Genomic DNA, 25,941 nt, shown 5'->3' with positions numbered 1-25,941 from the left:
CATTGGCGGCGGCTGCGGGCACTCCCTCTGTTTACATCACACAGCGCTGGTGACGTACTTCGCCGCCGGCGTCTGTGGTTGCTGGGGAGACACAGTGGGCGGGACTTTGTCCCGCTCCACGCGTCATGCGAATTAGTTCCCCATCAGGTCCGCCGTGGCGGCGGCCTGCTGGGAGTGGCTACCGAGATGACCCAGCACCAGGGGGTGTGCTGGCGGCCGTGGCCGTTGGTGAGGTAGGAGACGGGGCGAGATGGAGGTTTGAATCCTCCAATAGCAGTTTTAGCCTGTAAGTTTCCTGTCAGGTCCGCATGAGGTGGGACCTTAGAGATGGGTCAGATGATTACATAGTGCTATAAGATTGGCTATTGACTGCTTTAGCTGGTGTATAAATAGAGATGTAAGTTCATTATGTGTTTGTACACTGACAGCATAGCTTGATAAAGGGGCGGCTGCCCTGAAACGTTGCCTTGATTGCTGTAATGCACTTCTGAGAAAATAAAAGAGCATATATTTATGGATGGTGCCGGTTATCGTGGTTTCTACTATTGAATGACCTGGAGTGCAGCTGGGTACACCGTGGCACATCCAACCACCCGTTATTGAGGAGTGCTCCACTACCTACAAATACAAGAACTAGAGATGGCCCAAACAGTGGCAGGTACTTCCCAGAGAACTTGGGCTGTTTGGCGATCACGTTAAACGCAAAATTGAAAAAAAAAATCATTTTACATTAAAGTCAATGCTGGTGGTTAATAGCAAAGCCCACTTACGTGCTAGAAATACCAAATTTGCAGGGTATGTGGACTTGGAGGAGGACAGTGGGAACAAGAGCAAACAAAATTTCAAAAATACCTTTTAGTTTCTGAGAAAATTGATGTTAAAATTAGAGGAAAAAAGTTGCGATTTAAATGCAGTACAATGACAGATAATGTATCAACGTGTATATAAATGTATTTATTTATTTTTGTAATATGTTCTGAGTGTGGGAAATAAAAAAAATGATGTGGGGTTCCCTCTCATGAGCCTCTTTAACCCCTTGTGTCCTATGCAGGCTGAAATAGCCAGAATTCGGAGCCCCGGCCGCGTGGGGCTTCGCACCCTGAGCTATACCAGCCCGCATGATCTATGTTATGGGGGGCTCTGGGGAGAGGGGCGGCCAAGCCTTCCCCTCTCCCCCAGAGAGCTTTTCCATTCCATGGACAAGGGGCGCTTCCCACCTCTGGTGCCCCAGGAGGAGGTGGGGGCGATGACGCCCTGGGGGGGTTTCATGGTGGCATCTGGGAGTATAGGTACCAATTTCCACAAAGGGTTAAATGACATAAAAACACAACAAAAGTCCTTTATTTTTCTTAATTAACCATAAATACTTACCTGTACCTTTAAAAAATTTTCCCACGCCAATATCCTCAGCAAATGGTCCTACCCCAATATCCTCTAATCTTGTGAGCTTTGCTACATTGATTGAAGATATCTGCCCACTCGATTTCACACACCACCGCTCCCCACGCAGCTCTAGATATACTCTGTATAGCTAGAGCTGAAGCATCTTTCAATTTTGGCTCAGAGGCTCCCCATTCTTCTGTTAACAGACCAAAAGGGATCAGGAGGTGGGGAAGAGCCCCTTTTCATGGATTGGACAAGGGCTCTGGGGGAAAGGGGAAGGCTTGGCCGCCCCTCTTCCCCAGAGCCCCCATACCATGGAACATGCGGGCTATTCCACATACCCTGCAAATATTGTGTTTCTAGCATGTAAGGGAGTGTCGCTATTAAATGCTAAAATTTGGCGGCCATTTGCCTGCCATTTAAGTCGATGGAGCCCGCTGCGAACAGCCGGTTGGCAAATATTTTCGGTAAAATTTGATGTTCGCTACATCACTATTTGGAACAGAATGCAGTTTTTCAAAATAAAAAAATGATTAAAAAAACATATCCCTTTCTGTAAACAGGCAAGAATGCAGCTAATAAGAGTTAATAAAATTGAAAAAAAAAATGCCAGTTTACATTTGCTTAGATTGAATTATAAATCAATGACGGGTTAAGCGCTCAGAGTTCAGTCCCTCCTGTGGATAAAAGTTCATATACTTTCAAAGGCTGCACTCCATGACAGTAGATACAAAAAGCTGTGATGGTCAAGCCTAGAATGCCCGCCCCAATGCATAAAGACTCACCGGATTGGGCGGCCAGGACGGGCCCGACTTCGCTTTAGGGGTATGGGCCATCCCTCAGCCTCTCCGGCAACCTCTGCTCCTGGACACTCTCTGCTCCGTCTCCACTGTTCTAGGATTGCACCTCCAAAAATAAAAGACGCTTCACATAGCATAAAAGTGCTAATAGTGGTCTTCCACGTTTATTGTAAAAGGTTAAAAACAATAGGCTGAAGTACAGTTGACAGCGTACGGCTGCGTGAGGCTGGGAAATAATAGTCTGTATGCACTAGATGTACAAGCCTCACTGCCGCAATTTCAAACAGGATCTGCCCGCCGACCGGTGAGTCTTTCTGCATTGGGGCGGGCATTCTATGCCCAACCATCACAGCTTTTTGTATCTACTGTCATGGAGTGCAGCCTTTGAAAGTATATGAACTTTTATCCACAGGAGGGACTGAACTCTGAGCGCTTAAAGGGACTCCGAGCAGTGCAGAAACTATGGAAAGATGCATATCATTTTAAAGCTCTCTTTCTCCTCTTTCCAATAATATATAAACCGCCGCCTTACGCCTTTTAGTTTTCGCTATTTTCGCGATTGAAAAATAGCAGCGGCCGCGATTTCAATCGCGAAAATAGAGAAAACTCAAAGGTGTAGGGTGACGATTTAGGTGTCGCCAGAAAGAGGAGAAAGAGAGCTTTAAAATGATATCCATCTTTCCATAGTTACTTGTATTACACAGGACGACACTTTCCCCAGTGTCAGCAGCTCCATTCAGCAGAATGGAGCTGCTGACTTTAGGAAAAAGTCGCCCTGTGTAATACAATGTAACTATGGAAAGATGGATATCATTTTAAAGCTCTCTTTCTCCTCTTTCTGGCGACACCTAAATCGTCGCTCTACGCCTTTTAGATTTCTCTATTTTCGTGATTGAAATTGCGGCCGCTGCAATTTCAATCACGAAAATAGCGAAAACTAAAAGGCGTAGGGCGGTGGTTTATATATCATTGGAAAGAGGAGAAAGAGAGCTTTAAAATGATATGCATCTTTTCATAGTTTCTGCACTGCTCGGAGTCCCTTTAACCCGTGATTGATTTATAATTCAATCTAAGCAAATGTAAACTGGCATGATTTTTTTTTTATTTCAATTTTATTAACTGCATTCTTGCTTGTTTACAGAAAGGAATATGTTTTTTGAAACATTTTTTATTTTGAAAAACTGCATTCTGTTCCAAATAATGATGTAGCGAACATCAAATTTTACCGAATATATTTGCCAACCGGCTGTTCGCAGCGGGCTCCACAGACTTAAACGGCAGGCAAATGGCTGCCAAATTTTAGCATTTAATAACTTACATGCTAGAAACACAATATTTGCAGGGTATGTGAAGTAGTCCGCATGTTCCATGGTATGGGGGCTCCGGGGAAGAGGGTCGGCCAAGCCTTCCCCTTTCCCCAGAGCCCTTGTCCAATCCATGGAAAAGGGGCTCTTCCCCACCTCCTGATCCCTTTTGGTCTGTTAACAGAAGAATGGGGAGCCTCTGAGCCAAAATGTAAGGATGCTTCAGCTCTAGCTATACAGAGTACCATCACAGCTTGTTGTATCCACTGTCATGGAGTGCAGCCTTTGAAAGTATTTGAATTTATCCACAGGAGGGACTGAACTCTGAGCGCTTAACCCGTGATTGATTTATTGTTTAAAAGCTAGACACAAGTAGAAAGGGAGCGCTCCACCTGGACTGTTTTTTTTGTTTGGTCTCTAACATTGTAATTTATTTTGGAGCTAATTTATTGGTCTGTGAGCGCTTGTGTACATTTGTTTTATTTCCTTAGATTGAATTGTCAGCAAAACGTATTCATTCCTTTGTCTTCAACCAGTCTTTATTTACCTTGGCATGTATAAGTTCAAACCCTAATGTTTTCCTGACTACTTTTGTGTCCTTGTCCATTCTGAGTAAAAAGATCTGTGTTTTGCTTTCAAGGTGAAAATCTCTTCATCTCTGAAGATGGGAATGGAAACTGCAGACTGCAAAGCCAGCATATCACATCCTTTCAACCTTGTGTTACGAGATATGGAACTTCAGTCTTCATCAGCATGGAAGGACAGCCAATACATTCAGCAGGTAAACAATGCTCTTTAAAAGAAAACTACTTCCGTTTCTGTAGTGAAACAAAAGGCCTTGCATTGAAAAGACATGCAAGTATATATATTAATGTTTTTAATGTTCTGTTAAAAATCGAAGGTTCAGTATCTATTCATCATGACTATATACAATATAGTTTTTATATACTAGTGCAGCAAGTTTGAAACAAAAACTATACATTAAAATGACTGATTTAATGTAGCTGTAAACCTCTTCTGTGAACAGAATGTTTATGATATGTTTTGTTGTTATCTGTGGTGGAAGACCATAGAGAACTATGTCGGGTGCCTGAAGCACAACTACCTCTAATCCAGAAGGTTATCCTGGTACCTGAAGCCCAACTACCTCTGTAATTCAGAAGGTTATACTGGTACCTGAATCCCAACTACCTCTGTAACCAAGAAGGTTATACTGGTACCCAAAACCCAACTACCTCTGTAACCAAGAAGGTTATACTGGTACCCAAAACCCAACTACCTCTGTAATCCAGAAGGTTATGCTGGTACCTGAAGCCCAACTACCTCTAATCCAGAAGGTTATACTGGTACCTAAAACCCAACTACCTCTTATCCAGGATATACAGATAACTGAAACCCAACTACCTCTAATCCAGAAGGTTATACAGATACCTGAAACTCAACTGCCTCTGTAATCCAGACGGTTATACAGGTACTTTTTTTTTGAAAATTCTTTTTATTAATTTTCAAAGTTAAACAGATAGTTACAAACACAACAATCCCTGACCTCCAGCACACGCAGGTGAGGAGAAAGGGAAGTAGAACAACACAAGAAAAGATAAACAAGAATTCTACATGTCACATATAATTGCAGTAAAGATTATGCCGTTGGGAAGCAGGAGAGATAAATGGAGATCCGGTACCTGATCACTTATAACATTTATGCATTATCAGGAGCTAAGAAACAGTTCAAACTATAGTGTAAGCGTCAGAGCAAAAAACTGGTGATTGTATGTTCTCAATAGAGTTGGGCCGAACCTCCGATTTTAGGTTCGCGAACCGGGTTTGCGAACTTTCGCGTAACGTTCGGTTCGCGTTAAAGTTCGCGAACCGCAATAGACTTCAATGGGGATGCGAACTTTGAAAAAAAAAAATTATGCTGGCCACAAAAGTGATGGAAAAGATGTTTCAAGGGGTCTAACACCTGGAGGGGGGCATGGCGGAGTGGGATACACGCCAAAAGTCCCCGGGAAAAATCTGGATTTGATGCAAAGCAGCGTTTTAAGGGCAGAAATCACATTGAATGCTAAATGACAGGCCTAAAGTGCTTTACAACATCTTGCATGTGTATACATCAATCAGGTAGTGTAATTAAGGTACTGCTTCACACTGACACACCAAACTCACCGTGTAACGCACCGCAAACAGCTGTTTGTGTAGTGACGGCCGTGCTGGACTGGTGCGCACCATGGCGAGAGTGCAGGTTTTGGTGGCTTTACAGCCCATATGGTCGCCTGGCTGATGTAGCTGAATGACAGAACAGTGACTGTCCAGCTGATCAAATTTGGTCTGACCACAATGAAGCAACGACCTTATTATCTTTTGTGTGCCCCCCGAGACACTCATCTAGGCGACGGTCATTGCTTCATTGTGATACGCAAGCCCCTTCACCACGGCAACGTAATGATCACGAAGGGGAATGGGCGCATGTACATGCCTTTTCTTTTGTTGTTGCAGCTGCCCGCAGTGCAGCCAGAAAAATTAGGCAGTCATGTACACGCACCAGAAAAATTATTACAGCGGCCGCTGCTAGCAGCGGCCTAAAAAATTCAGCAATCCGCCTGGAGTCCCGGACCCTGTTGGTGGTGGCGGAGAAGGTAGTCAAGCGGCCTGCAGGCAGACATGCTGTGTGGAGGGACTGGGAGCGACTTAGTCTTCTTGGGGCAGGCCAGGCAGCCAGTCACACGGCGTGCAGGCAGAGATGCTGTGTGTGCGGGGACTGACTTATTCTTGGGGCGAGCAGCAGCCCTCCGGGATCCATGCCTCATTCATTTTGATAAAGGTGAGGTACTTAACACTTTTGTGACTTAGGCGACTTCTCTTCTCAGTGACAATGCCTCCAGCTGCGCTGAAGGTCCTTTCTGACAGGACGCTTGCGGCAGGGCAGGAGAGAAGTTGGATGGCAAATTGGGACAGCTCTGGCCACAGGTCAAGCCTGCGCACCCAGTAGTTCAAGGGTTCCTCATCGCTGTTCACAGCAGTGTCTACATCCACACTTAAGGCCAGGTAGTCGGCTACCTGCCGTTCCAGGCGTTGGTGGAGGGTGGATCCGGAAGGGCTACGGCGAGGCGTTGGACTAAAGAACGTCCGCATGTCCGACATCACCATGAGATCGCTGGAGCGTCCTGTCTTTGACTGCGTGGACACGGGAGGAGGATTAGTGGCAGTGGTACCTTGCTGGCGTTGTGCTGTCACATCATCCTTAAAGGCATTGTAAAGCATAGTTGACAGCTGGTTCTGCATGTGCTGCATCCTTTCCACCTTCAGGTGAGTTGGTAACAGTTCCGCCACTTTGTGCCTGTACCGAGGGTCTAGTAGTGTTGCCACCCAGTACAGCTCATTCCCCTTGAGGTTTTTTATACGGGGGTCCCTCAACAGGCAGGACAGCATAAAAGACGACATCTGCACAAAGTCGGATCCAGTACCCTCCATCTCCTCTTGCTCTTCCTCAGTGACGTCACGTAAGTCAACCTCCTCCCCCCAGCCGCGAACAATACCACGGGAAGGTTGAGCAGCACAAGCCCCCGGCGACGCCTGCTGCGGGTGTTCTCCTGCCGCCGTCCCCTCCTCCTCCTCCTCCCCCAAAGAAACATCTTGCTCATCATCCTCTGAGTCTGACTCATCTTCTGCACACGACTTCTCTTCTTCCTCCTCCTCCCCCCTCTGTGCTGCCGCAGGTGTTGAGGAAACAGCTGGGTCTGATGAAAATTGGTCCCATGCCTGTTCCTGCCGTAACGGTTCCTGGTCACGCTCATTCGCAGCTTCATCCGCCACTCTACGCACAGCACGCTCCAAGAAGTAAGCGTAGGGAATTAAGTCGCTGATGGTGCCCTCACTGCGGCTCACCAGGTTGGTCACCTCCTCAAACGGCCGCATGAGCCTGCATGCATTTTCCATCAGTGTCCAGTTGTCGGGCCAGAACATCCCCATCTTCCCAGACTGTTTCATTCTACTGTAGTTGTAGAGGTAGTGGGTGACGGCTTTCTTCTGTTCTAGCAGGCGGGAGAACATGAGCAGGGTCGAATTCCAGCGAGTCGGGCTATCGCAAATGAGGCGTCTCACCGGCATGTTGTTTTTCCGCTGAATTTCCGCAAAGCGTGCCATGGCTGTGTAAGACCGCCTCAAATGCCCACAGACCTTCCTGGCCTGCTTCAGGACATCCGCTAAGCCAGGGTACTTTGCCACAAATCTTTGAACAACTAGATTCATGACATGTGCCATGCAGGGTATGTCTGTCAGCTTCCCCATATGCAAAGCGGCAAGCAGATTGCTGCAGTTGTCGCACACCACGTTGCCTATCTCCAGGTGGTGCAGGGTCAGCCACTCATCCACCTGTTTCTTAAGAGTAGCCAGGAGAGCTGCTCCAGTGTGACTCTCCGCTTTGAGACAAGACATGTCTAAGATGGCGTGACACCGTCGTACCTGGCATGCAGCATAGGCCCTGCGGAGCTGGGGCTGTGTAGCTGGAGAGAACTTGCACTCAGCCAAGGAGGAGGAGGACAGCGAAGAGCATATAGCAGGAGGAGAGGAGGTGGCAGGAGGCCTGCCTGCAAGCCGTGGAGGTGTCACAATTTGGTCCGCTGCGCCCTGCTTGCCATCGTTCACCACCAGGTTGACCCAATGGGCTGTGTACGTAATGTAGCGGCCCTGCCCGTGCTTGGCAGACCAGGCATCCCTGGTCAGGTGTACCCTTGACCCAACGCTCTTCGCAAGAGATGACACCACTTGCCTCTCAACTTCACGGTGCAGTTGGGGTATGGCCTTTCTCGAAAAATAAGTGCGGTCTGGCATCTTCCACTGCGGTGTTCCGATGGCCACAAATTTACGGAAGGCCTCAGAGTCCACCAGCCGGTATGGTAACAGCTGGCGAGCTAACAGTTCCGCCATGCCAGCTGTCAGACGCCGGGCAAGGGGGTGACTGGCCGAAATTGGCTTCTTCCGCTCAAACATTTCCTTCACGGACACCTGACTGCTGCTGTGGGCAGAGGAGCAGGAACCGCTCAAGGGCAGAGGCGGAGTGGAGGAGGGTGCCTGTGAAGGTGGAAGGGAGAAAGCGGCAGAAGCAGATGATGCACCTGAAGGAGGAAGAGGAGAAGGAGGGTGACTTTTCTTTTGTGTGCTGCTGCTGCTTTTGCTCAGGTGGCCATCCCATTGCTGTTTGTGCCTTTTCTCCAGGTGCCTTCGTAAGGCACTTGTCCCTACGTGAGTGTTGGCCTTTCCACGGCTCAATTTTTGTTGGCAGAGCGAACAGATGGCTTTGGTCCGATCTGAGGCACACACATTAAAAAATTTCCACACCGCTGAGCCACCCTGGGATGTGGGCACTATGGGGACCTCAGCAGCTGATGCTGAAGGGCAAGTTGGCTGGCTGTACATAGGTGGCGATACATGGTGCCGGACACTGCCAGCAGCTGTTTCTGACGAAGAGCTGCCCCAGCTTCTTTCAGCAACTTCTCTCCTCCTACTACTCTCTGACTCCCCCTCTGAACTGTCCCCCTCTTCATCTCCTCTATTGGGAACATACAGAGGATCCCTATCATCGTCATCATCGTAATCATCCTGCCCAGCTTCGCTTGCCTCAGACAAATCCAAACATGCACCATCAGTAGGTCCTTCATCCTCCTTACACGTTACATCCATAGTGTTGCCGCGTAACTCAGACATATGAGCTGGTGAAAATTCATCTGGCTGTAACAACAATGGCTGTGCATCAGTGATTTCAACACTAAATAATTCTTGCGAAGTGTCAAATGCAGCGGAAGTGGTGCTAGTAGTAGCGCTGGTGGCTGAGCAAGATGAGGGGTTCTGTGTCGCTAAATACTCAACCACGTCCTGACAATCTTGGGAGGTGATGGGACATGCCTTCTTCCGAGCACTGTACTGTGGGCCAGGTCCACACGAAATTACATTTACACGACCTCGCGCAGACCTGCCGGGTGGCCTTCCTCTGGCTCTGGCACTACCTTTTCCTCTACCTGTTTTGTCCATATCGGGTATGCACGGAGTGGTATATCACACTGCGTGCACTCACGTAGGTAGGTGGGTTCACTTAACTGCACAGGTATGCGCACTGATGCGGTGGGTTCACTGAACAGAACAGGTATAAAGTGGCGGGTTCACAGAACAGGTATGCAGTGGCAGGTTCACTGAACAGAACAGGTATGCAGTGGCGGGTTCACTGAACAGTACAGGTATACAGTGGCGGGTTCACAGAACAGGTATGCAGTGGCAGGTCCACTGAACAGAACAGGTATGCAGTGGCGGGTTCACTGAACACAACAGGTATGCAGTGGCGGGTTCACTGAACAGTACAGGTATGCAGTGGCGGGTTCACTGAACAGTACAGGTATACAGTGGTGGGTTCACTGAACAGAACAGGTATGCAGTGACGGGTTCACTGAACAGAACAGGTATGCAGTGACGGGTTCACTGAACAGAACAGGTATGCAGTGGCGGGTTCACTGAACAGTACAGGTATACAGTGGCGGGTTCACTGAACACAACAGGTATGCAGTGGCGGGTTCACTGAACAGAACAGGTATGCAGTGGCGGGTTCACAGAACAGGTATGCAGTGGCATTTTCACTGAACACAACAGGTATGCAGTGGTGGGTTCACTGAACAGGTATACAGTGGCGGGTCCACTGAACAGAACAGGTATGCAGTGGCAGGTTCACTGAACACAACAGGTATGCAGTGGTGGGTTCACAGAACAGGTATGCAGTGGTGGGTTCACAGAACAGGTATGCAGTGGCAGGTTCACTGAACAGGTATGCAGTGGTGGGTTCACTGAACAGGTATGCAGTGGTGGGTTCACTGAACAGGTATGCAGTGGTGGGTTCACAGTACAGGTATGCAGTGGTGGGTTCACAGAACAGGTATGCAGTGTTGGGTTCACTGAACAGGTATGCAGTGGTGGGTTCACAGTACAGGTATGCAGTGGTGGGTTCACTGAACAGGTATGCAGTGGTGGGTTCACAGAACAGGTATGCAGTGGTGGGTTCACTGAACAGGTATGCAGTGGTGGGTTCACTGAACAGGTATGCAGTGTTGGGTTCACTGAACAGGTATGCAGTGGTGGGTTCACAGCACAGGTATGCAGTGGTGGGTTCACAGAACAGGTATGCAGCCAGGAACAAGCTAAGTCTAACTAATCTTTCCCTATGAGAGACAGTCTGCAGCAGCTCGCCCTACTCTCACTAATGCAGGCACACGAGTGACCGTAATGGCCGCCGCTGCCTGCCTTATATAAGGGGGGTGGGGCTCCAGGGGCTAGTGTAGCCTAATTGGCTACACTGGGCCTGCTGACTGTGATGTAGAGGGTCAAAGTTGACCCTCCATGTGCATTATGGGGCGAACCGAACTTCCACAAAGGTTCGCCTGCGGGATGCGAACGCGAACCACGGAAGTTCGCATGGAACCGTTCGAAGGCGAACCGTTCGGCCCAACTCTACACGGAAGTTCGCATGGAACCGTTCGCAGGCGAACCGTTCGGCCCAACTCTACTGGTGAGGCAGCCACTAGAGCGCACTCAGTAAGCAAGAGCAGTGTAAAGCCTCATCTACACGGGTAGATGAGGCTGCGATCTGGCAGCTCGATTAGCCGCCGGATCGCCTCTTCCGCATCCCCGCACGTACCCGCCGCGTCCCCGCTCGCCGCGCGTGCGCCGGATTCGATTCCCCGCTTGTCCCCGCCGGCGCCGCATCAGCGGCTCGATTGATAAGCCACATTGCCACCTCATCTACGCGTATAGATGAGGCTTTAGGGAGACTTGCCCAAAGAACTCCTTACTGAATAAGTGCTGGCTTACTGAACAGGCAGAGCCGAGATTCAAACCCAGGTCTCCTGTGTCAGAGGCAGAGCCCTTAACCATTATACTATCCAGCCAGTGGATCTTTGCATTCATAGGTCATAACTTATCTATAACCTATTAGTACCAATTTTCTATAATAACATTATTGATTGAAACAGTGCTTTATACCATTGAATTCAGTTATTTTTCTACACCTCTGTAATCCAGAATGTTATACTAGTACCTGAAACCCAACTAACTCTGTAATACAGGTACGTAAAACCCAACTAATTATGTAATCCAGAAGGTTATACAGGTACCTAAAACCCAACTAACTCTGTAATCCAGAAGGTTATACAGGTATCTAAAACCCAACTAACTCTGTAATACAGGATGTTATACATGTGCCTGATACCCAACTACCTCTGTAATCCAGAAGGTTATACAGGTACCTAAAACCAAACTAGCTCTGTAAAACAGGATGTTATACATGTGCCTGATACCCAACTACCTCTGTAATCCAGAAGGTTATACAGGTACCTAAAACCCAACTAACTCTGTAATACAGGATGTTATACATGTGCCTGATACCCAACTACCTCTGTAATCCAGAAGGTTATACAGGTACCTAAAACCAAACTAACTCTGTAAAACAGGATGTTATACATGTGCCTGATACCCAACTACCTCTGTAATCCAGAAGCTTATACAGGTACCTAAAACCCAACTAACTCTGTAATACAGGATGTTATACATGTGCCTGATACCCAACTACCTCTGTAATCCAGAAGGTTATACTGGTACCTAAAACCCAACTATCCAGGATAACAAAAGTTTACTTTCTTTAAACAGAAAGAATTTGTGATAATTTAGGTTGGAGTGAGCTCTGAGATGTCTCCCAGTGCATCACTGCTGAATATATGCAAATTAATCATTGTTGCCCTTAGAAGCTAAACACACCTCCATATCCGCTGGAATGTAATGTGTCAACTTGTTACAGAGCAATAATAATCCAGTGTGCATACAGACTGTTTCATATTGATTGATCCTCATCAGTGCATGGCATGGATTAATTTGGCTCCATGGAGTAGGGTTTGACACACCCAGAGGTACAGACTAAACAGCAAGCTCATAGTGAACCAGAACTCATTGGAGTTTGTAAGGGACTACAATGGTCCTAAAAGCCCCCTTACTAAAATGCTATGGAAAACAAAAGTTTGCTTTCTTAAAACAGAAATAATTTGTGATAATTCATGTTGGACTGAGCTCTGAGATGTCTCCCAGTGCATCACTGCTGAATATATGCATATTAACCATTGTTGCCCTTAGAAGCTAAACACACATCCAGACACATCATTACATTCCAGCGGATCTGGAGGTGTGTTTAGCTTCTAAGGGCAAAGTTAATTTGCATATATTTAGCAGTGATGCACTGGGAGACATCTCGGATATACAGATACCTGAAACTCAACTACCTATAATCCAGAAGGTTATACAGATACCTGAAACTCAACTACCTCTGTAATCCAGAAGGTTATACAAGTACCTGAAACCCAACTACCTCTGTAATCCAGAAGGTTATACAGGTACCTGAAACCCAACTACCTCTGTAATCCAGAAGGTTATACTAGTGCCTGAAACCCAACTAACTCTAATCCAGAAGGTTATACAGACACCTAAAACCCAACTACCTCTGTAATCCAGGAGGTTATACAGGTACCTGATACCCAAATACCCCTGTAATCCAGAAAGTTATACTGGTACCTGAAACCCAGCTACCTCTGTTAATCGAGAAGGTTATACTAGTACCTGAAACTCAACTACCTCTGTAAACAGTGGCGTAGCTACAAACCTCTGGGCCCCGATGCGGAATCTGGATGTGGGCCCCCCCCCCGGCAACAACAGCCCCCCCTCCCCCGACAACACCCGACGGATGCACACACATATCAAAATCCCTATAGCCAGCTATAGGTACCCCCAGTATAGGTAGTCAGGCATAGGTAAGCCAGTATAGTTGCCCCCGGTATAGGTGAGATAGGCAGGCGCCGCCGGTATAAGTTAGATAGATAGGTGCCCCCAGTACAGGTTAGCTAGGTGGGTGCCTCTAATATAGGTAGCCAGAATAGTTGCCCCCAGCGTAGGTTAGATAGGTAGGTGCCCCCAGTATAGGTTAGTTAGGTAGGTGCCTCCAATATAGGTAGCCAGTTTAGTTGCCACCTGTATAGGCTAGCTAGGTGCCCCCAATACAGGTTAGATAAGTAAGTGCCCCCAGTATAGGTTAGATTAGGTAGCTGCCCCCCAGTATAGGTTAGATTAGGTAGCTGCCCCCCAGGATAGATTAGGTAGCTGCCCCCAGGATAGATTAGGTAGGTGCCCCCCAGTATAGGTTAGATGAGGTAGCTGCCCCCCAGGATAGATTAGGTAGCTTCCCCCCAGGATAAATTAGGTAGCTGCCCCCCAGGATAGATTGGGTAGCTGCCCCCCAGGATAGATTAGATAGCTGCCCCCCAGGATTAGGTTAGAATAGGTAGGTGCCCCCCAGGATAGATTAGGTAGCTGCCCCCCAGGATTAGGTTAGATTAGGTAGCTGCCCCCCAGGATAGATTAGGTAGCTGCCCCCAGGATAGATTAGGTAGGTGCCTCCCAGTATAGGTTAGATTAGGTAGCTGCCCCCCAGAATAGATTAGGTAGCTGCCCCCAGGATAGATTAGGTAGGTGCCCCCCAGTATAGGTTAGATTAGGTAGCTGCCCCCCAGGATTAGGTTAGATTAGGTAGGTGCCCCCCAGGATAGATTAGGTAGCTGCCCCCAGGATAGATTAGGTACTTGCCCCCCAGTATAGGTTAGATTAGGTAGCTGCCCCCCAGGATTAGGTTAGATTAGGTAGGTGCCCCCCAGGATAGATTAGGTAGCTGCCCCCAGGATAGATTAGGTAGGTGCCCCCCAGTATAGGTTAGATTAGGTAGCTGCCCCCCAGGATTAGGTTAGATTAGGTAGGTGCCCCCCAGGATAGATTAGGTAGCTGCCCCCAGGATAGATTAGGTAACTGCCCCCCAGGATAGATTAGGTAGCTGCCCCCCAGGATAGATTAGGTAGCTGCCTGTCCCCATAATGGAGGGGGGGCCGCAGCCGCGGGGAGGGCAGCCCGACCTCTCCCTCCCTTCCTCTCCCCGGGGCCCCCCCTCAGATGCAGAGTAAGCGGCTAACGGAAGCGCTATAGGCAGAACTCACCTCCGTCCCTGGTTCCAATCGCCGCTGATCTCCTCTCTGGCTGGCTCTGCATAGATGCTTACACACGCAGCTTCCTGTTTAGCCGGAAGCTGCGTGTGTAAGCATCTATGCAGAGCCAGCCAGAGAGGAGATCAGCGGCGAGTGGAACGCAGGGAGGTGAGTTCTGCCTATAGCGCTTCCGTTAGCCGCTTACTCTGCATCTGAGGGGGGGGCCCGGGGAGAGGAAGGGAGGAAGAGGTCGGGCTGCCCTCCCCGCGGCTGCGGCTCCCTCCTACCAGCGCGAACGGGCGCATGGCCCTGCAAACGGAGATGGGCCCCCCGGGCCCCTCCCCCGCCTCCTCAGGAGCCGGGCCCGGTCGCCAAGGCGACCGCTGCGACCACGGGCCCTACGCCCTTGTCTGTAAACCAGAATGTTATATGGGTTAGTTAGGGAGGACACTCATCCCTCTGCTGGTTTCTTCCACCTGATAGAAGGTTGACTGCTAAGGAGTTAATGAGAGATAGGGTTACTGGGACATATTGCAGTTTTTCTTTAATGAAACACAACAAATGTAAAAGTACAGGCTGGCCAGGACTGCAGGGATGAACACTGCCACTCTGTACTTGAAACAGAGCAGTGGTTGTGCAGGGCAGACTGATAGAACCTTTAGCTCCTAGACCATAGGAAAATGAGTGTGTGTGGGTTGCTTGTAATCCTCCCCACTGCTCCATAACACTGTCGGGGGGAAGAGGGGGGGGGGGGGCAGTGAGCACACTGCACACACCCACACATACAACCTGCTGGAGGGGGGCCGAAGAGAGGGAGAAGTTAGATATAGATGTCAGCCCCCCTCTCCGCTCCCTTGCAGCTGTGCACTCAGAGGCTGGAGGCTATCCAGCCTCTGCCTCCGCTTCGGTATCCAGCCACAGGGAGCAAATAGTAATGCAAAGCAAGAGAGTTCAACGATGGCCATTTGTGGCGGTGTTCTGGAGTGAGATGACCGAAGTTAGTCAGCTGCAAGTAGCCCAAAGGTCTGTCTTCAGCCAAGGTATATAACTCTCAGGAAGAAATACTGAATGAGTATTGTAAGTTAATGAGTACAGAAAGAAAAGAATAAAGGCAGTCTGGGTCCTGGAGCCTCAGAGACCACTAAACAGTCATTAAGCTAAAACTGTTACTGCTGGAAGGCACACACTGAAAATCACTGAGCACTCATTAATGGCGGGTTTGCTGTACCTGTTGGGAAGGGACTTGAAAACAACAGTTTCTGCCTTAAGACAAATAACTGGCAATTGTCCCCATCTGACCACATCTACCATTTACATGTGCACAGATAAGAATCTGGCCTCCACTGTGTGTTCTCTCTTCCCCTGAACAAGTTGACGGTTGGAACTGGGAAGAAAGATTACAGAGTGCAAATAAAAATAATTCTGTATCTTAACCTTCCCAGCGTTCAATATTCCCAGGATTTCTGTGCAAACAGTGATAAAATTTATTTTTTAAACTTTTTTTTTCCTGTAACTTGCTAAAATGTGTCAAGCAAGGGTCTAGTATACAGTGCAGGAGAGTATTGATGTATATGCATGTTTATACTGTTCACAGCATGTTTTTTTGAACGGACATTTCTGTCCATACCGCTAGGGAGGTTAAATGTGTCCTCAAAAAGCCTGCCATTACCCAGTAAAAGAGGATCCTTTTAGGGCTCAGAAAGAAAGACCTTATACTATTGGCCTTAAATCGAACTATGCATTGTTTTTTAAAAAAAAGCTTGTCTAATTAAAGGAAAGTTACACTTGGGAAATTAGCAGTGCTTGTGTCATTAGTATACACCAGCACTAGTTAGTATCTAGTCATTTTTTGTTTTAAAAACATTTTATTGGGTTTTTCAGTTTTGTTTAGCAAAAACAAGTGAACAAAGAAAAACATTTAACAAGTTAAGCAGATGAACAACTCAATTTCAATACAGCGGATGTATGATTAACAAGGTATTGGTGATATCTTCACTATACAATGCATCACACTGATGAATCAAGGAAGACATCCACAAACAAAACCATTTAACCCCTTAACCCTCCCTACCCACTCCGCTCCCATGTCATCTCTGGTTACGTATAGGAACCTACATTTACATCACTTCTTGTTTGCCCCACGTGCCCGCCAAGTATCTAGTCATTTTATTATACTTTGCTTGTGAAAATAGCTATAAGAAAACCTCTGGGCTTTCAATCATGTCATGCAATCCACTTGAAACAAAATCATCGTAATTATATCTAAATGAGTCTGCCTAAAAATACAGTTTATGCGTTTGAGGTTAACATTAGAAGACAATATAGATAAAGCTGCCCAGTCTCTTCTTCTCTATTGCTCCACAGTAGGAAAAGTTGGTTAGTTTCTTTATTGAACAATCAAAATTTTGACAGATGGCACCTTTGTTTTGATGGGAATGCCTGGCACTAATTTTGAACATGTTAATTGTTCTTGGCTTTAAAGTCTGAACTAAGAAGTTAAAACAGTATTACATTGAGTTTCTCAGACACTCCAGCTGGCCGTAGGAGGTCCAACGCTGCTTTCCTGTTTTCTTCAAAGCCAACAAATCACTTCTATACCCAAAAAATCTAACATCCAAGCACAAGCAAAATAAACTTGGTGTATGCAGGCCAGTTTTCTCTGGGTGAAAAGATTTGCGCATAGGAGAGACTGAACAATCAATGAAATGGTTCTCTGCTGAGGTCTCTACCAAGGATCTAGCTCATGTATGTACGGTGGCTCTCCTAATTGCTTCACCGAGAGATCTTGATTGCCAGATCATCTTGGCCAACTGCAGCGTTAGAGTTTTATTCCCCTTCCTACCCCTCCCTCTCTATTCTGCACTATACATCATCCTTCCTCCCTGCTTCATAGCACCAGATGTGTTGCTATCCTCTAGGCTAGTGTAGCCCAAGGGTTCAAGCCTTGATGAGGGGCAACGACAATGCTGTGTGTACGCACTTTACACACTTAACAATTATAATCTATGACACAGGAGTAAAAAAGGATCCTGTCCAATTGAGCTTACCCTATTTTTCGGACTATAAGACGCTCCGGACTATAAGACGGGCGGGCACAACAAAGCCTGCGTGTCCGGGGCTGAGCGCTGTAATGTGATTGGCGCTGCCCTGCGCCAATCACTGGAAGTCCAACAGCACCTCGGTCGGGCACAACAAAGCCTGCGTGCCCGGGGCTGAGTGCTGTATTGTGATTGGCTCTGCCCTGCGCCAATCACTGGAGCCCCGACAGCACCTCGGGCGGGCAAAACAAAGCCTGCGTGTCCGGGGCTGAGCGCTGTAATGTGATTGGCGCTGCCCTGCGCCAATCACTGGAAGTCCGACAGCACCTCGGGCGGGCACAACAAAGCCTGCGTGTCCGGGGCTGAGCGCTGTAATGTTATTGGCGCTGCCCTGCGCCAATCACTGGAAGTCCGACAGCACCTCGGGCGGGCACAACAAAGCCTGCGTGTCCGGGGCTGAGCGCTGTAATGTGATTGGCGCTGCCCTGCGCCAATCACTGGAAGTCCGACAGCACCTCGGGCGGGCACAACAAAGCCTGCGTGATTGCTCGGCGAGTGCTGTATTGTGATTGGCGCTGCAGGAAACAAAGCAAGCGCTCACCAATATGGGCCGCATCTGAATGACTCAACACCTCATATGCACCACTTAAATAGCTCAAATACACACTCAGCAATCAGACAGATGCAAAACATATGCAAAACTAAACTAAATACTTACCATGCAAAACAGGATAGCACAATGGGTGCTGCTAGCCTGGTAGTTACAGAACTGTGGATACAAAATATAGGTAAAAGGCTGCGCATCCCTGACCCAATACTGTACAATTGAATGGTTAATCGCTGTGGCGCACACCGCCCCCCCTGGACTAAAATGTACGCCCGCATCCAAACAATGCAATACTGGTCTATGGAGAAATTTTAGCTTCCATCATAGTTTTGCATGCAAAAATATAGATATACTGGACATCTGCACCAACGTTGAGGTAAATCTCCAGAGCAGATGTCCTAACACTAAACTGACCTAAGTTAAAAGCAAATGTTTTTACCCTGGCAGCTGCTATGCTAAAATGTGTAACTTACATTCAATACAGACAGCAGGAAACAAAGCAAGCGCTCACCAATATGGGCCGCATCTGAATGACTCAACACCTCATATGCACCACTTAAATAGCTCAAATACACACTCAGCAATCAGACAGATGCAAAACATATGCAAAACTAAACTAAATACTTACCATGCAAAACAGGATAGCACAATGGGTGCTGCTAGCCTGGTAGTTACAGAACTGTGGATACAAAATATAGGTAAAAGGCTGCGCATCCCTGACCCAATACTGTACAATTGAATGGTTAATCGCTGTGGCGCACACCGCCCCCCCTGGACTAAAATGTACGCCCGCATCCAAACAATGCAATACTGGTCTATGGAGAAATTTTAGCTTCCATCATAGTTTTGCATGCAAAAATATAGATATACTGGACATCTGCACCAACGTTGAGGTAAATCTCCAGAGCAGATGTCCTAACACTAAACTGACCTAAGTTAAAAGCAAATGTTTTTACCCTGGCAGCTGCTATGCTAAAATGTGTAACTTACATTCAATACAGACAGCAGGAAACAAAGCAAGCGCTCACCAATATGGGCCGCATCTGAATGACTCAACACCTCATATGCACCACTTAAATAGCTCAAATACACACTCAGCAATCAGACAGATGCAAAACATATGCAAAACTAAACTAAATACTTACCATGCAAAACAGGATAGCACAATGGGTGCTGCTAGCCTGGTAGTTACAGAACTGTGGATACAAAATATAGGTAAAAGGCTGCGCATCCCTGACCCAATACTGTACAATTGAATGGTTAATCGCTGTGGCGCACACCGCCCCCCCTGGACTAAAATGTACGCCCGCATCCAAACAATGCAATACTGGTCTATGGAGAAATTTTAGCTTCCATCATAGTTTTGCATGCAAAAATATAGATATACTGGACATCTGCACCAACGTTGAGGTAAATCTCCAGAGCAGATGTCCTAACACTAAACTGACCTAAGTTAAAAGCAAATGTTTTTACCCTGGCAGCTGCTATGCTAAAATGTGTAACTTACATTCAATACAGACAGCAGGAAACAAAGCAAGCGCTCACCAATATGGGCCGCATCTGAATGACTCAACACCTCATATGCACCACTTAAATAGCTCAAATACACACTCAGCAATCAGACAGATGCAAAACATATGCAAAACTAAACTAAATACTTACCATGCAAAACAGGATAGCACAATGGGTGCTGCTAGCCTGGTAGTTACAGAACTGTGGATACAAAATATAGGTAAAAGGCTGCGCATCCCTGACCCAATACTGTACAATTGAATGGTTAATCGCTGTGGCGCACACCGCCCCCCCTGGACTAAAATGTACGCCCGCATCCAAACAATGCAATACTGGTCTATGGAGAAATTTTAGCTTCCATCATAGTTTTGCATGCAAAAATATAGATATACTGGACATCTGCACCAACGTTGAGGTAAATCTCCAGAGCAGATGTCCTAACACTAAACTGACCTAAGTTAAAAGCAAATGTTTTTACCCTGGCAGCTGCTATGCTAAAATGTGTAACTTACATTCAATACAGACAGCAGGAAACAAAGCAAGCGCTCACCAATATGGGCCGCATCTGAATGACTCAACACCTCATATGCACCACTTAAATAGCTCAAATACACACTCAGCAATCAGACAGATGCAAAACATATGCAAAACTAAACTAAATACTTACCATGCAAAACAGGATAGCACAATGGGTGCTGCTAGCCTGGTAGTTACAGAACTGTGGATACAAAATATAGGTAAAAGGCTGCGCATCCCTGACCCAATACTGTACAATTGAATGGTTAATCGCTGTGGCGCACACCGCCCCCCCTGGACTAAAATGTACGCCCGCATCCAAACAATGCAATACTGGTCTATGGAGAAATTTTAGCTTCCATCATAGTTTTGCATGCAAAAATATAGATATACTGGACATCTGCACCAACGTTGAGGTAAATCTCCAGAGCAGATGTCCTAACACTAAACTGACCTAAGTTAAAAGCAAATGTTTTTACCCTGGCAGCTGCTATGCTAAAATGTGTAACTTACATTCAATACAGACAGCAGGAAACAAAGCAAGCGCTCACCAATATGGGCCGCATCTGAATGACTCAACACCTCATATGCACCACTTAAATGGCTCAAATACACACTCAGCAATCCCTGCGCCAATCACTGGAGGCCCGACAGCACCTCAGGCGGGCACAACAAAGCCTGCGTGTCCGGGGCTGAGCGCTGTAATGTGATTGGCGCTGCCCTGCGCCAATCACTGGAAGTCCGACAGCACCTCGGGCGGGCACAACAAAGCCTGCGTGATTGCTCGGCGAGTGCTGTATTGTGATTGGCGCTGCCCTGCGCCAATCACTGGAGGCCCGACAGCACCTCAGGCGGGCACAACAAAGCCTGCGTGTCCGGGGCTGAGCGCTGTAATGTGATTGGCGCTGCCCTGCGCCAATCACTGGAAGTCCGACAGCACCTCGGGCGGGCACAACAAAGCCTGCGTGTCCGGGGCACAACAAAGCCTGCGTGATTGCTCGGCGAGTGCTGTATTGTGATTGGCGCTGCCCTGCGCCAATCACTGGAGGCCCGACAGCACCTCAGGCGGGCACAACAAAGCCTGCGTGTCCGGGGCTGAGTGCTGTAATGTGATTGGCGCTGCCCTGCGCCAATCACTGGAAGTCCGACAGCACCTCGGGCGGGCACAACAAAGCCTGCGTGATTGCTCGGCGAGTGCTGTACTGTGATTGGCGCTGCCCTGCGCCAATCACTGGAGGCCCGACAGCACCTCGGGCGGGCCCAGCGTCTATGTTGCTATTGGCCAGGAGGAGGATGGAGAGCACCAGGCTAGAAGTGGATTATGGCTGCCGTCTACGGACTAGAGTGGGACTTGGAGTGTCGCCGGCTATGTAAGGGCTTCCCTGCACATTACACTGGCATACATTCGGACTATAAGACGCAGGGACTTTTTCTCCCCACTTTTGGGGGAGAAAAAGTGCGTCTTATAGTCCGAAAAATACGGTACATTCTAAATTAAAATAAGAATTATGTATACTACAAGTGTTCCCTCTGACATACAGTAGATTAATGCTAACAGAAATCAAAATCAGTGAGTAAGGGCCCGTTTCCACTAGAGCGAATCTGCATGCGTTTCCTGCAAGTAGATTCACATAGACAATACAAGTGAATGGGACTGTTTCCACTTGTCAGGATTTCTGAGCGTTCTTCTGTGCAGAAAAAATCTGCACGGCAGAGCCATCAGAATTTACTTACCGCATACCGCTTTGCGATTCGCATACAATGTATTTAATAGGAAATTCGCATGCGGTTTTGGTATGCGAATTTTCATGCGAATTCGCATAGAAACAATGGAAAAGCACACAGGCACTGCCATGGTTAAATTTGCATACATAGTCATCCATGCAAAATCGTATGCGAATTCGCATGAAAATTCGCATACAACCGCATGCGAAATTTGCATCCGCATGCAAATTTTTTCCGCAACGATTCCCACCGCACAAGTGGAAACAGGTCCTAACAGTACATTTTCAGCAACAAAACTAAATTGATATCCTGCACACTTGCTGATAATTGAGATGGCTTCATCCAAACTGTGGACAGCTGGTTTAGTAAGAAAATAAATTTGTTAATATTATGTACCTGATGTCTGTGCTTAACTAAGTTGTTCTACTGTATTTTAAAATTCTTCCCACCAATAAGAATTGTATAATTTTTGGTTCTAGCGTTCCTTCAAAGGCCATATATGCTGTGATTATGAGACATTTGCCAAATATTGCTGTATTTTTCAAATGCCTTATAAGTGTTTTACAAATTATTTTGTTACTGAAATAATCGGGAAACAGGCAGAAGTGCTATAACAGCATAATATTTCTTATATGTCATCTTTTATCTGAAAATCTCCCTTCCTTACTTCCCACATTTAGTTACGTTTATTTTCCACTGACCAGGCCAATCTCATGATTAATGTCTTCTGGCTGGTCATACTGCCAGAATATATTACATCCCACTGAGCATTTCTGGATCATTTGTGGCACAGTTTATAGATGTTACCAAATGCCTTTTCAGCTTTTTATCATTGATGTGATTTCATCTCACTAGTGGAACATTCTCTGATAACACAGCTTTTCCTTATCATGGACTTTCCCTTGTTTCTGAATCCTGATACTGTTAACCCCTCAAAGCTAATTGCCATTGAACAAAACGTTTGCTGATTTCTGTATGGCAGATAGAGATAAGCTCATTTCTTCCTTTTCCATTTTACTAGGTTGTTTATATTGGCCAGTTTATATATTTGTAAAAAGGGCATTGAAAGCTGGCTTTCAAACTGAAGAAGACAGCCTCTTTCATTGGCAGAACTTGATTCTGATGATGGAAAACTAATAACCAGATGTAGTGACTTCCAGGACCAACACTGACATCACTGAGGTTCCATGACTCTGTTAAGCATTGTACAAACTGAGTAAAACTTGCTATAAACAGCTTCCGCTGGAGAAGTGTGCCTTCCTCAGTCCAGGTGAATGGTTAGATGTGTAGGTAGCCTTAGCATTAAATATCCCTATGCAGTTGATTTATTATGAACAGTGGAGAACATAATTGATCTTGTAAATTTCAACTGTATTCACTAAAACTGTGTACTTTTAGGTGGCAGTGAGAATTCTCTTTAATAAAGTCAACTTATCATGTACTTTTCATGCCTGGATGACCTCTTCCTGATCTGCTGATTCAATAGTCTATGTCTGAGCTCCTCAGTGAGGAAAAATTCTCTTCTGACTTTGATCATTCTTATCTACGGCAAATGGTGACAAAATACAAACTGAGGAGCTGCTGTTGCAAAGCAACAATGTAACTGATAAACCTTCCAAGCAAAGCGAAACACAATCTATAAACTCTTTCCGTGGTGTCTTGTTATAACGGCGCCTATTAAAAAGGGCACCCTGTTCTTATCAATACCTTTTCTCTGTTGGTATAAATATAAAACAACTATATCACTTTTAATATGGGCATCACATTAATATAAACAATATCGCTTTTCATCATTAACCTTTATTTTCAAACACACTACTGGTAGTCCCAGGTTAACGAACGAGATAGGGACTTTAGGTTCGTTCTTAACTTGAATCTGTTCTTAAGTCGGAACATCTTGCCATCTCTGGCCCCTGTACCTCCTCTGTGCCCCCAGTGCCCCCATCTGTGTCACATCTGCCCTCTGTACCTGCTTATACAAGTTTAACCACTTTACCCCCGCGCGTACGTATTTCTCCGCCCCTTTTTCCATCCTTTAACAACCAGGGACGGAGAAACACGTACTTTCCGCGTTCCCGACGCTGCCCGCGCTCCCGCTCGTAAACACGCCGCCCGCCGCTAGTAAACACGCCGCCGCCCGCTCGCCCAGAGATCAATGAACGGGAAAATCCATTCCCGTTCATTGATCTAAGCCCCGCAATGATCAGCTGCTCTCCTATGGGCAGCGCGATCATTGTGAGAAAAAACTCACGTGTCCAGCCTCCTTATACTTCCTCCAAGCTTCCGGAAGGAAGCTTGGAGGTCGCATTAAAACAAAAAGTTACTGTGGCCATCTTGTGGCCAAATAGTAAACTACACCCTACACATTTTTCACATACAAATAAATGACTTTTACATATAAAATTAACTCATTACCTCCCACACTCCCCATTTTTTTTTTTTTTGTAATTAAAAAAAAATTAAAAAAATTTACAATTAAAAAAAATACATAAATAGTTACCTTAGGGACTGAACTTTTTAAATATTTATGTCAAGAGGGTATAACACTGTTACTTTATAAACTATGGGCTTGTAATTAGGGATGGACGCAAAAATGAAAAAAATGCACCTTTATTTCCAAATAAAATATTGGCGCCAAACATTGTGATAGGGACATAATTTAAATGGTTTTATAACCGGGACAAAAGGGCAAATACGTTTCATGGGTTTTAATTACAGTAGCATGCTTTATTTAAAAACTATAATGGCCGAAAACTGAAAAATAATTATTTTTTTCCCCACATTTTTCCTATTTTCCCATTAAAACACATTTAGAAAAAAATAATTCTTGGCATAATGTCCCACCTAAAGAAAGCCTAATTGGTGGCGGAAAAAACAAGATATAGTTCATTTCATTGCGATAAGTAATGATAAAGTTATAGACGAATGAATGGAAGGAGCGCTGAAAGGTGAAAATTGCTCTGGTGCTCAGGGGGTAAAACCCCTCAGTGGTGAAGTGGTTAAAAGCCATTTTTTCTTAGAACTTTTTTAAAATCGGTTTTCTCAAAAACTACAAGTCCAATTGATAAACATTTTTTTACTTGTTCCCATGGAAACACAGAATCCATGCCATTCCTTTCGGCAGGTCGTTCGTAAGTTGGGCATTCATAAGTCGGGGAATACATGTATATGGCTTTCAATAACCAGTTATTAATAATTCATAAACACTATGGCCTTGATTCTCTAACCGTCACTAAGCCGGTTAGTGTGCCTTATCACTTAGTGGGCACAAACTACAGCGCTAACCTTATCTGAGGTTAGTGTGCATTTTCTGAGGTTAGTGCGCCTTATCTGAGGTTAGTGTGCCTTATATGAACTTAGTGCCCCTTAAGTAGTTTTGTGCACACTAAAAGATGCACAAAGCTACATCACGCACTGCACCGTGCACAGCGTAATGCGTAAATCTATGTGTGCGGTGCGACGATAACCTCGCACCCGCTATACTGTATATGATGCGACCATAAGGTCGTATAGGACGCGGCGATAACGGTGCACTGATGCGCCGTTTAGGTCACATCATGTACAGTATAGTGGGTGCGATGTTATTGTGCAGTGCGCGATGTAGCTTTGTGCATCTTTTAGTCTGCACAAAGCTACTTAAGGGGCACTAAGTTCAGATAAGGCACACTAACCTCAGATAAGGCACACTACCTCAGATAAGGCACACTACCTCAGATAAGGCACACTACCTCAGATAAGGCACACTAACCTCAGATAAGGCACACTACCTCAGATAAGGCACACTAACCTCAGATAAGGCACACTACCTCAGATAAGGCACACTACCTCAGATAAGGCACACTAACCTCAGATGAGGCACACTAACCTCAGATAAGGCACACTAACCTCAGATAAGGCACACTAACCTCAGATAAGGCACACTAACTCGGATAAGGCACACTAACCTCAGATAAGGCACACTAACCTCAGATAAGGCACACTAACCTCAGATAAGGCACACTAACCAGC

General features: G+C 46.4%; 1 protein-coding gene across 5 annotated transcripts in view; it reads left to right on the top strand.

Annotated features, from left to right (window-relative positions):
- Window positions 1-25,941, top strand: part of LOC137524618 (uncharacterized) — a 571,079-nt gene that overhangs the window by 415,786 nt on the left and 129,352 nt on the right. For 4 of the 5 annotated variants that reach the window (XR_011022737.1, XM_068244694.1, XM_068244693.1 and 1 more), the window contains exon 57: window positions 4,128-4,268. Coding sequence is in view for 3 of the 5 variants with exons in the window: in XM_068244694.1 (XP_068100795.1) it covers window positions 4,128-4,268 (141 nt within the window). In the remaining 2 variants the exon portion in view is untranslated. Of the gene's footprint in view, window positions 1-4,127; window positions 4,269-22,954; window positions 23,204-25,941 lie in introns of all 5 variants that reach the window. The other variant, XR_011022738.1, reaches the window with a different exon arrangement.

The sequence above is a fragment of the Hyperolius riggenbachi genome, chromosome 7, assembly GCF_040937935.1.
Source record: "Hyperolius riggenbachi isolate aHypRig1 chromosome 7, aHypRig1.pri, whole genome shotgun sequence".
Taxonomy (NCBI): domain Eukaryota; kingdom Metazoa; phylum Chordata; class Amphibia; order Anura; family Hyperoliidae; genus Hyperolius; species Hyperolius riggenbachi.
Note: the sequence above shows the minus strand (reverse complement) of the source record. Positions and strands in the feature narration are given on the sequence as shown.